Raw genomic sequence first — 12500 nt, forward strand, 5'->3', positions numbered from 1 at the left:
CAGTCCCCAGGGGTGCCAAGACCCATGATCACTGCTAGCGTGGGACCAGTCCCCAGGGGTGCTGAGACCCATGGTGATCACTGCTAGCGTTGGACCAGTCCCCAGGGGTGCTGAGACCCATGGTGATCACTGCTAGCGTGGGACCAGTCCCCAGGGGCGCTGAGACCCATGGTGATCACTGCCATGCGTGGGACCAGTCCCCAGGGGCGCTGAGACCCATGGTGATCACTGCTTGCGTGGGACCAGTCCCCAGGGGTGCTGAGACCCATGGTGATCACTGCTAGCGTGGGACCAGTCCCCAGGGGTGCTGAGACCCATGGTGATCACTGCTTGCGTGGGACCAGTCCCCAGGGGTGCTGAGACCCATGGTGATCACTGCTAGCGTGGGACCAGTCCCCAGGGGTGCTGAGACCCATGGTGATCCCTGCTAGCGTGGGACCAGTCCCCAGGGGTGCTGAGACCCATGGTGATCACTGCTTGCGTGGGACCAGTCCCCAGGGGTGCTGAGACCCATGATCACTGCTAGCGTGGGACCAGTCCCCAGGGGTGCTGAGACCCATGGTGATCACTGCTTGCGTGGGACCAGTCCCCAGGGGTGCCAAGACCCATGATCACTGCTAGCGTGGGACCAGTCCCCAGGGGTGCTGAGACCCATGGTGATCACTGCTAGCGTTGGACCAGTCCCCAGGGGTGCTGAGACCCATGGTGATCACTGCTAGCGTGGGACCAGTCCCCAGGGGTGCTGAGACCCATGGTGATCACTGCTAGCGTGGGACCAGTCCCCAGGGGTGCTGAGACCCATGGTGATCACTGCTAGCGTGGGACCAGTCCCCAGGGGTGCTGAGACCCATGGTGATCACTGCTAGCGTGGGGTCTTTGCTGCTGTCTGCTTGGAAATCCCTCTAATATTTCTGGGAGATCTCTGGAGGCTGCTGGAACTTTATTGGTATCTGCTGGAACCTTAGTGGCGTCTGCTGGAACCTTAGTGGCGTCTGCTTGAACTTGTAAGTCTTCACGTATTCGTGGTTACAGTGGTCGAATCCCAGCTCCCGGTCCAACCTCTTAACTGGCTGTTATATATATATATATATATATATATATTATATATATATATATATATATATATATATATATATATATATATATTTTTTTTTTTTTTTTTTTTTTTTTTTTTTTTTTTTTTTTTTTTTTTTTACACACCCCGATTCCCACCAAGGCAGGTGGCCCGAAAAAGAAAAACTTTCACCATCATTCACTCCATCCACTGTCTGTTTATATATATATATATATATATATATATATATATATATATATATATATATATATATATATATATATATATATATATATATATATATATATATATAAAATGAATACAGCTCCTGATGAAGTATTGATTGCAACACGAAAGGCCTCACTTTATTTATTATTTTATGCATTAAATTATGCTTGCTTGATAGACTGGTCTGATACTGTTTGCCTGATAGATTTTTTGCCTGATAGGCTGTTTACGTGATAAATTGCTTGCCTGATAGTTTTTTTTTTGCCTGATAGATTGTCTCAGACTCTTTGCTTCACAGACTGTTTTGTTGATAGACTAGTTGCCTGATAGACTAGTTGCCTGATAGACTAGTTGCCTGATAGACTAATTGCTTAATAGACTAGTTGCCTGATAGACTAGTTGCCTGATAGACTAGTTGCCTGATAGACTAATTGCCTGATAGACTAATTGCTTGATAGACTAGTTGTCTGATAGACTAGTTGCCTGATAGACTAGTTGCCTGATAGACTAGTTGCCTGTTAGACTAATTGCCTGATAGACTAATTGCTTGATAGACTAGTTGTCTGATAGACTAGTTGCCTGATAGACTAATTGCTTGATAGACTAATTGATAGACTAGTTGTCTGATAGATTAGTTGCCTGATAGACTAGTTGCCTGTTAGACTAGTTGCCTGATAGACTAATTACTTGATAGACTAGTTGTCTGATAGACTAATTGCTTGATAGACTAGTTGCCTGATAGACTAATTGCTTGATAGACTAATTGCTTGACAGACTAGTTGTCTGATAGATTAGTTGCCTGATAGACTAGTTGCCTGTTAGACTAGTTGCCTGATAGACTAATTGCTTGATAGACTAGTTGTTTGATAGACTAATTGCTTGATAGACTAGTTGCCTGATAGACTAATTGCTTGATAGACTAATTGCTTGATAGACTAGTTGTCTGATAGATTAGTTGCCTGATAGACTAGTTGCCTGTTAGACTAGTTGCCTGATAGACTAATTGCTTGATAGACTAGTTGTCTGATAGACTAATTGCTTGATAGACTAATTGCTTGATAGACTAGTTGTCTGATAGATTAGTTGCCTGATAGACTAGTTGCCTGTTAGACTAGTTGCCTGATAGACTAATTGCTTGATAGACTAGTTGTCTGATAGACTAGTTGTCTGATAGACTAATTGCTTGATAGACTAGTTGCCTGTTAGACTAGTTGTCTGATAGACTAATTGCTTGATAGACTAGTTGCCTGTTAGACTAGTTGTCTGATAGACTAATTGCTTGATAGACTAGTTGCCTGATAGACTAACACAATTACTGATAATCTTTTAGTAGTCGAAATAATTTAAAAAATAACTGAAAATAACTGTTAGTTTCTGGGTTATTTTTGTCCATTAATTAAGGGTTTAGCGCTCCGTTATGATTATTAAAAATAATTAGATGTTCTGATAGTGTGGATTATTATTTTCCAATGGGAAGCTCCTACCCCGTAGGGGCCCGGACAGCGCCTGGGGAAATGGGAAGAGCTCAGGTTTGATCCGAGGAAGGGGGAGGTATAGTAGCTCCGACTCCTTGGAACAAGAGCCCAAAAGCGACCCCCTTTTTTTTAGCAGTGTCGGGAGTTTAAAAACACAAAAATGACATCCAGAGTTAAAAAAACAAAACCGCGTCACCACAAGAATGTTTGATGATTTAAGGCAGAACAAAATTGTTCTCCACGTGAACGTGAACAAAAACATCTATATGTTCCCCGTAGAGCCTTACAATGCGGTCAAAACAGTATGAACGTGAACAAAAACATCTATATGTTCCCCGTAGAGCCTTACAATGCGGTCAAAACAGTATGAACGTGAACAAAACCATCTATATGTTCCCCATAGAGCTTTACAATGCGGTCAAAACAGTATGAACGTGAACAAAAACATCTACATGTTCCCCGTAGAGCCTTACAATGCGGTCAAAACAGTATGAACGTGAACAAAAACATCTATATGTTCCCCGTAGAGCCTTACAATGCGGTCAAAACAGTATGAACGTGAACAAAACCATCTATATGTTCCCCATAGAGCTTTACAATGCGGTCAAAACAGTATGAACGTGAACAAAAACATCTACATGTTCCCCGTAGAGCCTTACAATGCGGTCAAAACAGTATGAACGTGAACAAAAACATCTATATGTTCCCCGTAGAGCCTTACAATGCGGTCAAAACAGTATGAACGTGAACAAAACCATCTATATGTTCCCCATAGAGCTTTACAATGCGGTCAAAACAGTATGAACGTGAACAAAAACATCTATATGTTCCCCGTAGAGCCTTACAATGCGGTCAAAACAGTATGAACGTGAACAAAAACATCTATACGTTCCCCGTAGAGCTTTACAATGCGGTCAAAACAGTAGGAACGTGAACAAAAACCTCTATACGTTCCCCGTAGAGCTTTACAATGCGGTCAAAACAGTATGAACGTGAACAAAAACCTCTATACGTTCCCCGTAGAGCCTTATAATGCGGTCAAAACAATATGAACGTGAACAAAAACCTCTATACGTTCCCCGTAGAGCCTTACAATGCGGTCAAAACAATATGAACGTGAACAAAAACCTCTATACGTTCCCCATAGAGCCTTACAATGCGGTCAAAACAGTAGGAACGTGAACAAAAACATCTGTATGTCCCCCGTAGAGCCTTACAATGCGGTCAAAACAGTATGAACGTGAACAAAAACCTCTATACGTTCCCCGTAGAGCCTTACAATGCGGTCAAAACAATATGAACGTGAACAAAAACCTCTATACGTTCCCCGTAGAGCCTTACAATGCGGTCAAAACAGTAGGAACGTGAACAAAAACATTTGTATGTCCCCCGTAGAGCCTTACAATGCGGTCAAAACAATATGAACGTGAACAAAAACCTCTATACGTTCCCCGTAGAGCTTTACAATGCGGTCAAAACAGTAGGAACGTGAACAAAAACATCTGTATGTCCCCCGTAGAGCCTTACAATGCGGTCAAAACAGTAGGAACGTGAACAAAAACATCTATATGTCCCCCGTAGAGCCTTACAATGCGGTCAAAACAGTAGGAACGTGAACAAAAACATCTATATGTCCCCCGTAGAGCCTTACAATGCGGTCAAAACAGTAGGAACGTGAACAAAAACATCTATATGTCCCCCGTAGAGCCTTACAATGCGGTCAAAACAGTAGGAACGTGAACAAAAACCTCTATATGTCCCCCGTAGAGCCTTACAATGCGGTCAAAACAGTAGGAACGTGAACAAAAACATCTATATATCCCCCGTAGAGCCTTACAATGCGGTCAAAACAGTAGGAACGTGAACAAAAACATCTATATGTCCCCCGTAGAGCCTTACAATGCGGTCAAAACAGTAGGAACGTGAACAAAAACATCTATATGTCCCCCGTAGAGCCTTACAATGCGGTCAAAACAGTAGGAACGTGAACAAAAACATCTATATGTCCCCCGTAGAGCCTTACAAAAACAGTCAAAACAATATATCTAGAGGAGAAAAAAATCACAATTGATTTTTTTTTTGTGATGGTCCGGTGACAGGAAGGGATGAAGCGTACAAGTATTGCTTTACATTTAATTTCAGTCCTTTCCTCCCTCTTCCCAAAATATCCACAGGATGGGTTAGAGAGACAACTTACGTCCTGGAGAGATGTCTCAACAGGGACACCATGCTCGCACTGCGATAGTCTGTAGAATAATACAATAATATGTTAGAATAAGGATAGTCTTGGGTCATGGATATTCATTACTCTGTTAACGTTTAAATCTATCTAATACACCAGGTTTGTACTTATGAAGTTCTATCAACTGCACAAGGGTCATTAAGGCTGTGTGTCACATGTATGTACACTACAAGACAAGGTAGTGTGTATATATATATATATATATATATATATATATATATATATATATATATATATATATATATATATATATATATATATATAATCAATAACAACACTGCGACTAGCCAAGGACTCGAACCCATGCTACTTTGGTCTGCCTCATGGTGGGTGAAAACTCATGACGCCTTAATCCAAGGGAACACACAATCCTTAAGAGTAACGCATCCAGCGGAACTGGAGTTTTCGCCCACTATGAGGCAGGCCAAAGCAGCATGGGTTCGAGTCCTTGGCTAGTCGAAGTGTTATTGATTAATACCACTTGTTCGTGGGTACACTAATGTGTGTGTGTGTGTGTGTGTGTGTGTGTGTGTGTGTGTGTGTGTGTGTGTGTGTGTGTGTGTGTGTGTGTGTGTGTGTGTGTGTGTGTGTAAAAAATTGCGAACAAGCGATATATATTACTGGGGTAAGCTGTAGCTCTTGGTTCCACCTACCAACTTTAGACAGACCGGTGTTTACCAGGCCTGTCACTTCCACTGTTTTAACCCTGTGTGTGGTGTATGTGGTGATCCACCAGTCTATTAGTATATGCAATTGAAAATATAATTGCATGTGTGTATTTAGCCAACCGTGTTTGTGTTGGGTCCGGAGTGTTTAACGAAGGTCACAACACACACACACACACACACACACACACACACACACACACACACACACACACACACACACACACACACACACACACACACACTCTAGGTGAGTACACAATAGGAAGGAGTGAGAAATGGATGGAGGGAGGTAGGTAAAGAGGGAGGGAGGGAGGGAAGGAGGGAGAGATTGAGGGAGGGAGGGAGGGAAGGGGTGAGGGAGGGAGGGAGGGAGGGAAGGGGTGAGGGAGGGAGAGATGGGCAAGAAAGATTGGACGGGGTGTGGGCAAGAGGGAAATTAAAACATTAACGATAAGCTTATCCTTGAAGGCTTGACGTGCACTCAACCCTCAGGGTTTATCTCTATCCTGAGAGAGAGAGAGAGAGAGAGAGAGAGAGAGAGAGAGAGAGAGAGAGTAGAAGAAATTTAGCACTCAGCACACAAGTTAATACCCTGGGGGACAGAGTAAACTGTACCCTGACGTTGAAGAACCATGTGATGAATCTTGCAAGCGCGGCCGCCACGAAGTCAGAATAACAACATGATCTATCCTCCTAATGTACCACGTCAGCACATCACTCTGCCTGAGAACGTCAACTGTGTGACTGTGACACCACACAGTGACAATGCTGCTTATGGATTACAGTCTAATATAACCTAACCATACGTAGGGTATAAAGAATTGTTTTAAATTGTATGTAAGCCATGAACGTTTGATTTAGGAAGGCCAGTTGAAGCCTCGTTCTTATTTAACATTTTAGGTTACAAAGTTTTCACAGTGAGGTTTCAACACGACCTGATCCAGTGTGTGTATGATTTATAACGAGGAAAAGATCATTCAACCCCTAAACAAGTGGTTTTCAATCATTTATCAAACTGCGGCAGGCCAGGGTTCGACCCCACGACACATTGTCCCGCCTCAACAGACAACCCACACGTGTCCAGGATCTTAATGTTATATACATCAATTTTCTTGTACATGAACGGTATGCAATACCGACAAGATAAACTTTGGCGAAACGTCTTCATTGTAGATGTTTCGCCAACCAGTGGCTTTATCTTCAACTCCAAGACTGGGGGATTGAATTCCTCATCTTTTTGTATATAATTCTACTGTCTCTCCATTATGTCCTTGAATTTGTACTGATAAAGTCACTGGTTGGCGAAACATCTACAATGACAACACCCAGATGCCGCACATGTGTTTAATTTTTACCAATTTTCTCATGGTTTCTCCACCTCTCTCCCTCGACAGCCTGGTGACAGCTATTGACTTTAACAATATGGACAGCCATCACGTTTCCAGTCGTCTGAACCTTTCCGAAGAACATAATCGATCATTTGACTCGCTTTTAAAACACCATTTTCAAAACAGCCATTTGAAAAACCCATTTAACTAGTCAAATACAAGACGAGGCTCCCAGCTGTCACACCCCCATCACTCTTACTATTAAATATATTATTAAATATACCTCCATAAAGTAACCATTGTTTACTGTTCAGTGTAGGACATACCCGTGAATTATTTGCAATAAAATAATTACTATGACCAGGCTTTGTAATGAGTTGAGGAATGATAATATAGTGGGTCTTACGAAATAAATTTAGAAAGCAGCGCGACTGTTATATAATAACTCTGAAATACTCTTGTGAGTTTTAGTGGCATCAATATAATTATTAAGAACTAGTTATTATGACTCAAGAAATCATACTAACACGAATGCAAAAAAAAAGAGAGCATGGGTGGGTTTTACGACTCACTGGCCAAGGGTTCTAGCCCCACCCGTACTGTGGTTTAACTGACATTATCAAATGAATTCAAAAACTGCCTGAAATTATGGAGAAATACGTCTTACTTAACTAAGACTGGACTTGCGTGAAACTGATAGCCAGAACGCTAAGTGTAAAATACCTGTGTAAGAATATATATATGCACTGAGAGGTGTAAGTCTCCAAAGGAATATATACTTAGAGCTTATTGTAATCTATATCTTAGGGATTAATATATTCTAGACTAGTCGTGTACAGGTTACGTGCAGCCTTAATGACCCTCGTGTAGTTGATAGATGCTAAATCAAATTAGCCAACCAACCAGTTTATTATTGCTATGTGAATCTTGTTAAGTTAGCGATTTTCGTGAATAACAACAATTATAACAATAATATAACAAAGTGAGTTACTTTGTACTTGATACAGAATAACATGAGACCTGAAGTACATTTTAAGTGCATGAACTCACTTGATAAAGGTGTGGAGTGAGCAGTGAGATGGGTGGGGATGCAGGGCTGCTCGTGAGTACACTAGACCAGGAGCTGTAGTCTGTCTCTGTGAAGGAAGAACACTTTAATCAGTCACTCTCCACCACCTGGCTCATCGTGAATTATTAGTTGATATCAAGGTATGTGATACAGACAAGCAGTGGGAAAACAAGACAGAAAATACGATCACTCTAACACATATTCAGGGATAATGTTTTGTTTCTGGGACTTCGGTCACTCCAACTGTATATGTAGTCAGGATAACTAAACAAAAATGTAGTGGTTCTTGACCTGACTACCGTGCGTGGTGTTATGAGTGAGGACACTTTACTGATCATGTGTGCCTTCTGTGGAGCTGTATATCAGTGGGGAAGCTTCCAAACAGCAGTCACTAGAGCTTCGGTCCGGCGAAGAATGCTTGTGCTTTGATCCAGTACACCAGATGTCCATGTGTGTCCCTGTGGATCACACACGCACTCCTAGAATCGTCCCTGTGCATGCATATTTGTGTCCATTAATTCTGGTGAACAAATTCCTGTGTCTCCAATGTGTTTATCTTCACATTGACTACATGGGATTGTCTAGACATGGACGGTAGATGTAAGTTGGTATATTATGGTCCACCTTTTTCTTAGTTCTGTGATTAACATGGGAGTTATAGTTCCCACGTTGCTTGCAACCAGTGCATGTAAGCTAAGACTTCAGCTATGACAGCAGCCACTGCTCTCAGACACCACCACTGGTGCTGAGGGAGCTGACACCTCAACTATGACACCAGTCACAGCTCTCAGACACTACCACGGGTGCTGAGAGAGCTGACACCTCAGATGTTGTGTTGCTACACTGGTGCTTGGATGGACTATATACTTATTGGTGAAGTGCTCTTAGGTGCAGCGTTAAGGGTGGTCTTTGTTCTCTGTGATCTTGTACAAAGATGGCTGGGAGCTGATGTTTGGTAAATGTTTGCAGTATCTAGACGCACTCCTAGCGAGAAACAGGACTGAAAATCCAGAAAAGTTTAAAAAAAGAAAACTGTAGCTACCACCCATTTGGTGCGTGTATCGTACTGTGAGTAGCAGTGTATTTTATCATCTATTCTGGTAAGTTTTCTTGAGTACTCTGTACTCGAGTACTATCCTGGGAGCTTTGGAAGACATCCAGGAAGGGAAACTAAGCATCCCTCTCAAACTTCAGGATAAGCTTAACGGGGAGCTCCACTGTGTTGATGAGATCAAGGTACATGAATAACACACTGGCATTATATCCAAGGCTTTTTAATATACAAAATACCCTTGAGCAGGTCAACAACAGCGAAGCCGCCAATGGATACTGGGATATCGCCTCGGTTCCCGTCTCCAGTCAGAAGACGTGATTCACTTAACGTTATTGTTTTTATTTCGCTTAGCGAACCATTCCCTTCGGCCCCTATCTAGGACGTTAAGAGTGACGCTGATGATGGAGGGAGACACCCGCTTCCTGGATGCTCTCCTGCCTAACCCAGCTCAACAGTCCACTCATAATGACATCTTGGAGTTATCCTTGTTAATTTACACTATGAATAATAATTGTACTTATGTATACCTGTACCTAAATAAACTTACTGAAAATGATATGACACAATGCTACTTACATCACACACACGTTGTATAATATATATATTGCATTTCTTTTTTTTTTTGCAAATGTTATTGAAAAAAGGGCACAAACTGTGAAGCCTTTTAACCTGTTATGCGATTTTGGATTGACTTTCGCAATGGCATTTACAAAAAAAAAAAAAAATCGCACTGTATAGATGAGCTTTGTATAATACACGAACAAATACACACCTCTCTGCGTATATACACGGAGCTTCAGTATATATACACTGAGAGCTCCACACCCCTCGGTGTACGTACACTAAAAAGATGTACATTTCTCGGTATATATACCCCGAGGGAATGGGTTACTATTTCTACCATGTAATTCATTCTCTCTCTCTCTCTCTCTCTCTCTTTCTCTCTCTCTTTCTCTCTCTCTCCCCTGATGTAATTGGCTGAGTTAAAAAGTGTAATTCCAGAAAGGTGGTAATTTTCTTGGAGTGGAATAAGTGGTACCACCTGGACTGGAACATGCGAGGGCGGTAGTGGTAGTAGTAGTGGTTGTGGTAATAGTGGTAGTTATGGTGGTAGGTGTGGTAGTAGTGACAGTTTTCCTATCCCTGGGTTGTAACCCGGATGTAATTATTGAGAAGAACACCATGTTACCCCTTTATTAATTCCGGGTTATATCCCGAAACTAATTTAAAGACAATAGTCACATGTTAAACCTCATTATTTCCGGGTTGCAAGACGGAAGTAATTAACGGAATATAACTACGTGTCATAGAGGTTGCAGTTAGAATGATAAATTCTCACTACAGGCAGCACACTCCACCAATATTCAATACACTAAACCTACTCACCATACAAAACATCCATACTTATTACTGCACCTACTACATACATAGAACACTTAACTCTGATATTAACCCTCCCCTCAAACATCTCCTTGCCAACCTCAACAGAACACATGACCATAACACAAGGCACAGATCACTCTTTGATGTTCCTCGTGTCCATCTCACACTATGCAAAAACTCAATGCACATAAAAGGCCCTAAAATCTGGAATTCATTACCTGTAAATATAAAAGAAACACTACCAGTTTATAAATTCAAGTCTCTTCTCAAAGATCACTTACTCACCCAAAACCAAATAAATACTGAATAACTGAACCTTATAAATTGTATATCTTAAATGTTTCTCACAATTATATCACATAAATGTTAAACCTAAAACCCAATCTAACTTTATTATTTTTTAAATACACTACCTAACAGAATACTCCATACGACTGAATGTACAGCAATGCATGCAACCATATGACCTGTCTTTGTAATACACATTTGTGCTTTATAGTTATCTGTTTACAATAATGTATTATCACTGATTTCATCATTGCTTAGTTAATTTTAAGTTAATTTTAAGCCAGGCCGTAATGCTATGCATAGTATAAGTGGCTTTGGCATGCGGCTCTTATCTGTATTTTTTTGTACCTCTGTATGTGTGCTCAAATTGTTAATAAATAAATAAATAGATCCCGTCCTGTACGGAATGTGAGGCAGATATACGACTGAAAACCCCCAGGGTGTTCGTTATATCCGGGAGGGCATAATAATAGAGTATGACGTGGATAATCGCAGCATTTTTTAATTTATTTCTGGCTTTATTGCCATTGTTTGGAATGTGAGTCGGAAGCAGTGAGAGTCAGGAGCAGCTGGTACAGTTCCTTTAGTTCTCTCTCTCTCTCTCTCTCTCTCTCTCTCTCTCTCTCTACATCTGCTTCTCCCATTATTTCTGTTTCACTGTTTATTCCACCACTGTTTCACTGTTCCACCACTGTTTCTCTGTTCCACCACTGTTTCAATGTTCCACCACTGTTTCAATGTTCCACCACTGTTTCACTGTTCCACCACTGTTTCACTGTTCCACCACTGTTTCACTGTTCCACCAGTTTCACTGTTCCACCACTGTTTCACTGTCTGTTCCACCACTGTTTCACTGTCTGTTCCACCACTGTTTCACTGTCTGTTCCACCACTGTTTCACTGTCTGTTCCACCACTGTTTCACTGTCTGTTCCACCACTGTTTCACTGTCTGTTCCACCACTGTTTCACTGTCTGTTCCACCACTGTTTCACTGTCTGTTCCACCACTGTTTCACTGTCTGTTCCACCACTGTTTCACTGTCTGTTCCACCACTGTTTCACTGTCTGTTCCACCACTGTTTCACTGTTCCACCACTGTTTCACTGTCTGTTCCACCACTGTATTTTTCACTGTTCCACCTCTCGTCTCTTCTACCGGCTGTTCCACCTTTTGTTTGTTCCACTGTCTGTTCGACACTCTTTCATCATGTACAATATCCTCCACCAGAAGATGCAAGTTCGCAGCTCTCACGCTCACTCAAAGCTCCAGCTCCAGTTCCAAAAGGAACTTTTGAAGCTCTCTGACATCTCAATATGAGACTTTATAGGTCAAAGAGACAGTCCTGATGCATCAGTCACAATTAATATCCTTTTAGTCACTAATTACGAAATTTTACAAGGTTTAAGGGGTTATTAGTAAGCATGTAAGAAAGGTCTGTGGCTTGTGTATGTTGAGTAGAAGTTAGTAAGGTTAACTTTTTGTCTTAGGTGTTCATGAGAGAAAGATTTAACTGTTATCTTATGTGGGTGGTTGTTGTCTGCCATCCTACCTACCATACGAGGGTAGTACTTCCCTGGATGGTTGTTGTCTGCCACCTTACCTACCGTACGAGGGTAGTACCTCCCTGGGTGGTTGTTGTCTGCCAACCTACCTACTACACGAGGGTAGTACCTCCCTGGATGGTTGCTGTTTGCCAACCTACCTACCGCAAC

General features: G+C 41.8%; 1 protein-coding gene across 8 annotated transcripts in view; it reads right to left on the minus strand.

The window, feature by feature from the left end:
* The window catches only part of Syn (synapsin), a 201943-nt gene that overhangs the window by 120104 nt on the left and 69339 nt on the right, over window positions 1-12500 (minus strand). For all 8 annotated transcript variants that reach the window (XM_070103081.1, XM_070103080.1, XM_070103075.1 and 5 more), the window contains exons 2-3: window positions 8046-8131; window positions 4955-5003 (exon numbers count right to left, since the gene is read on the minus strand). In XM_070103081.1, coding sequence (XP_069959182.1) covers window positions 4955-4986 — 32 coding nt within the window. In that variant the 5' untranslated portion in view covers window positions 4987-5003; window positions 8046-8131. The remainder of the gene's footprint in view (window positions 1-4954; window positions 5004-8045; window positions 8132-12500) is intronic.

The sequence above is a fragment of the Cherax quadricarinatus genome, chromosome 84, assembly GCF_038502225.1.
Source record: "Cherax quadricarinatus isolate ZL_2023a chromosome 84, ASM3850222v1, whole genome shotgun sequence".
Classification (NCBI taxonomy): Eukaryota; Metazoa; Arthropoda; class Malacostraca; order Decapoda; family Parastacidae; genus Cherax; species Cherax quadricarinatus.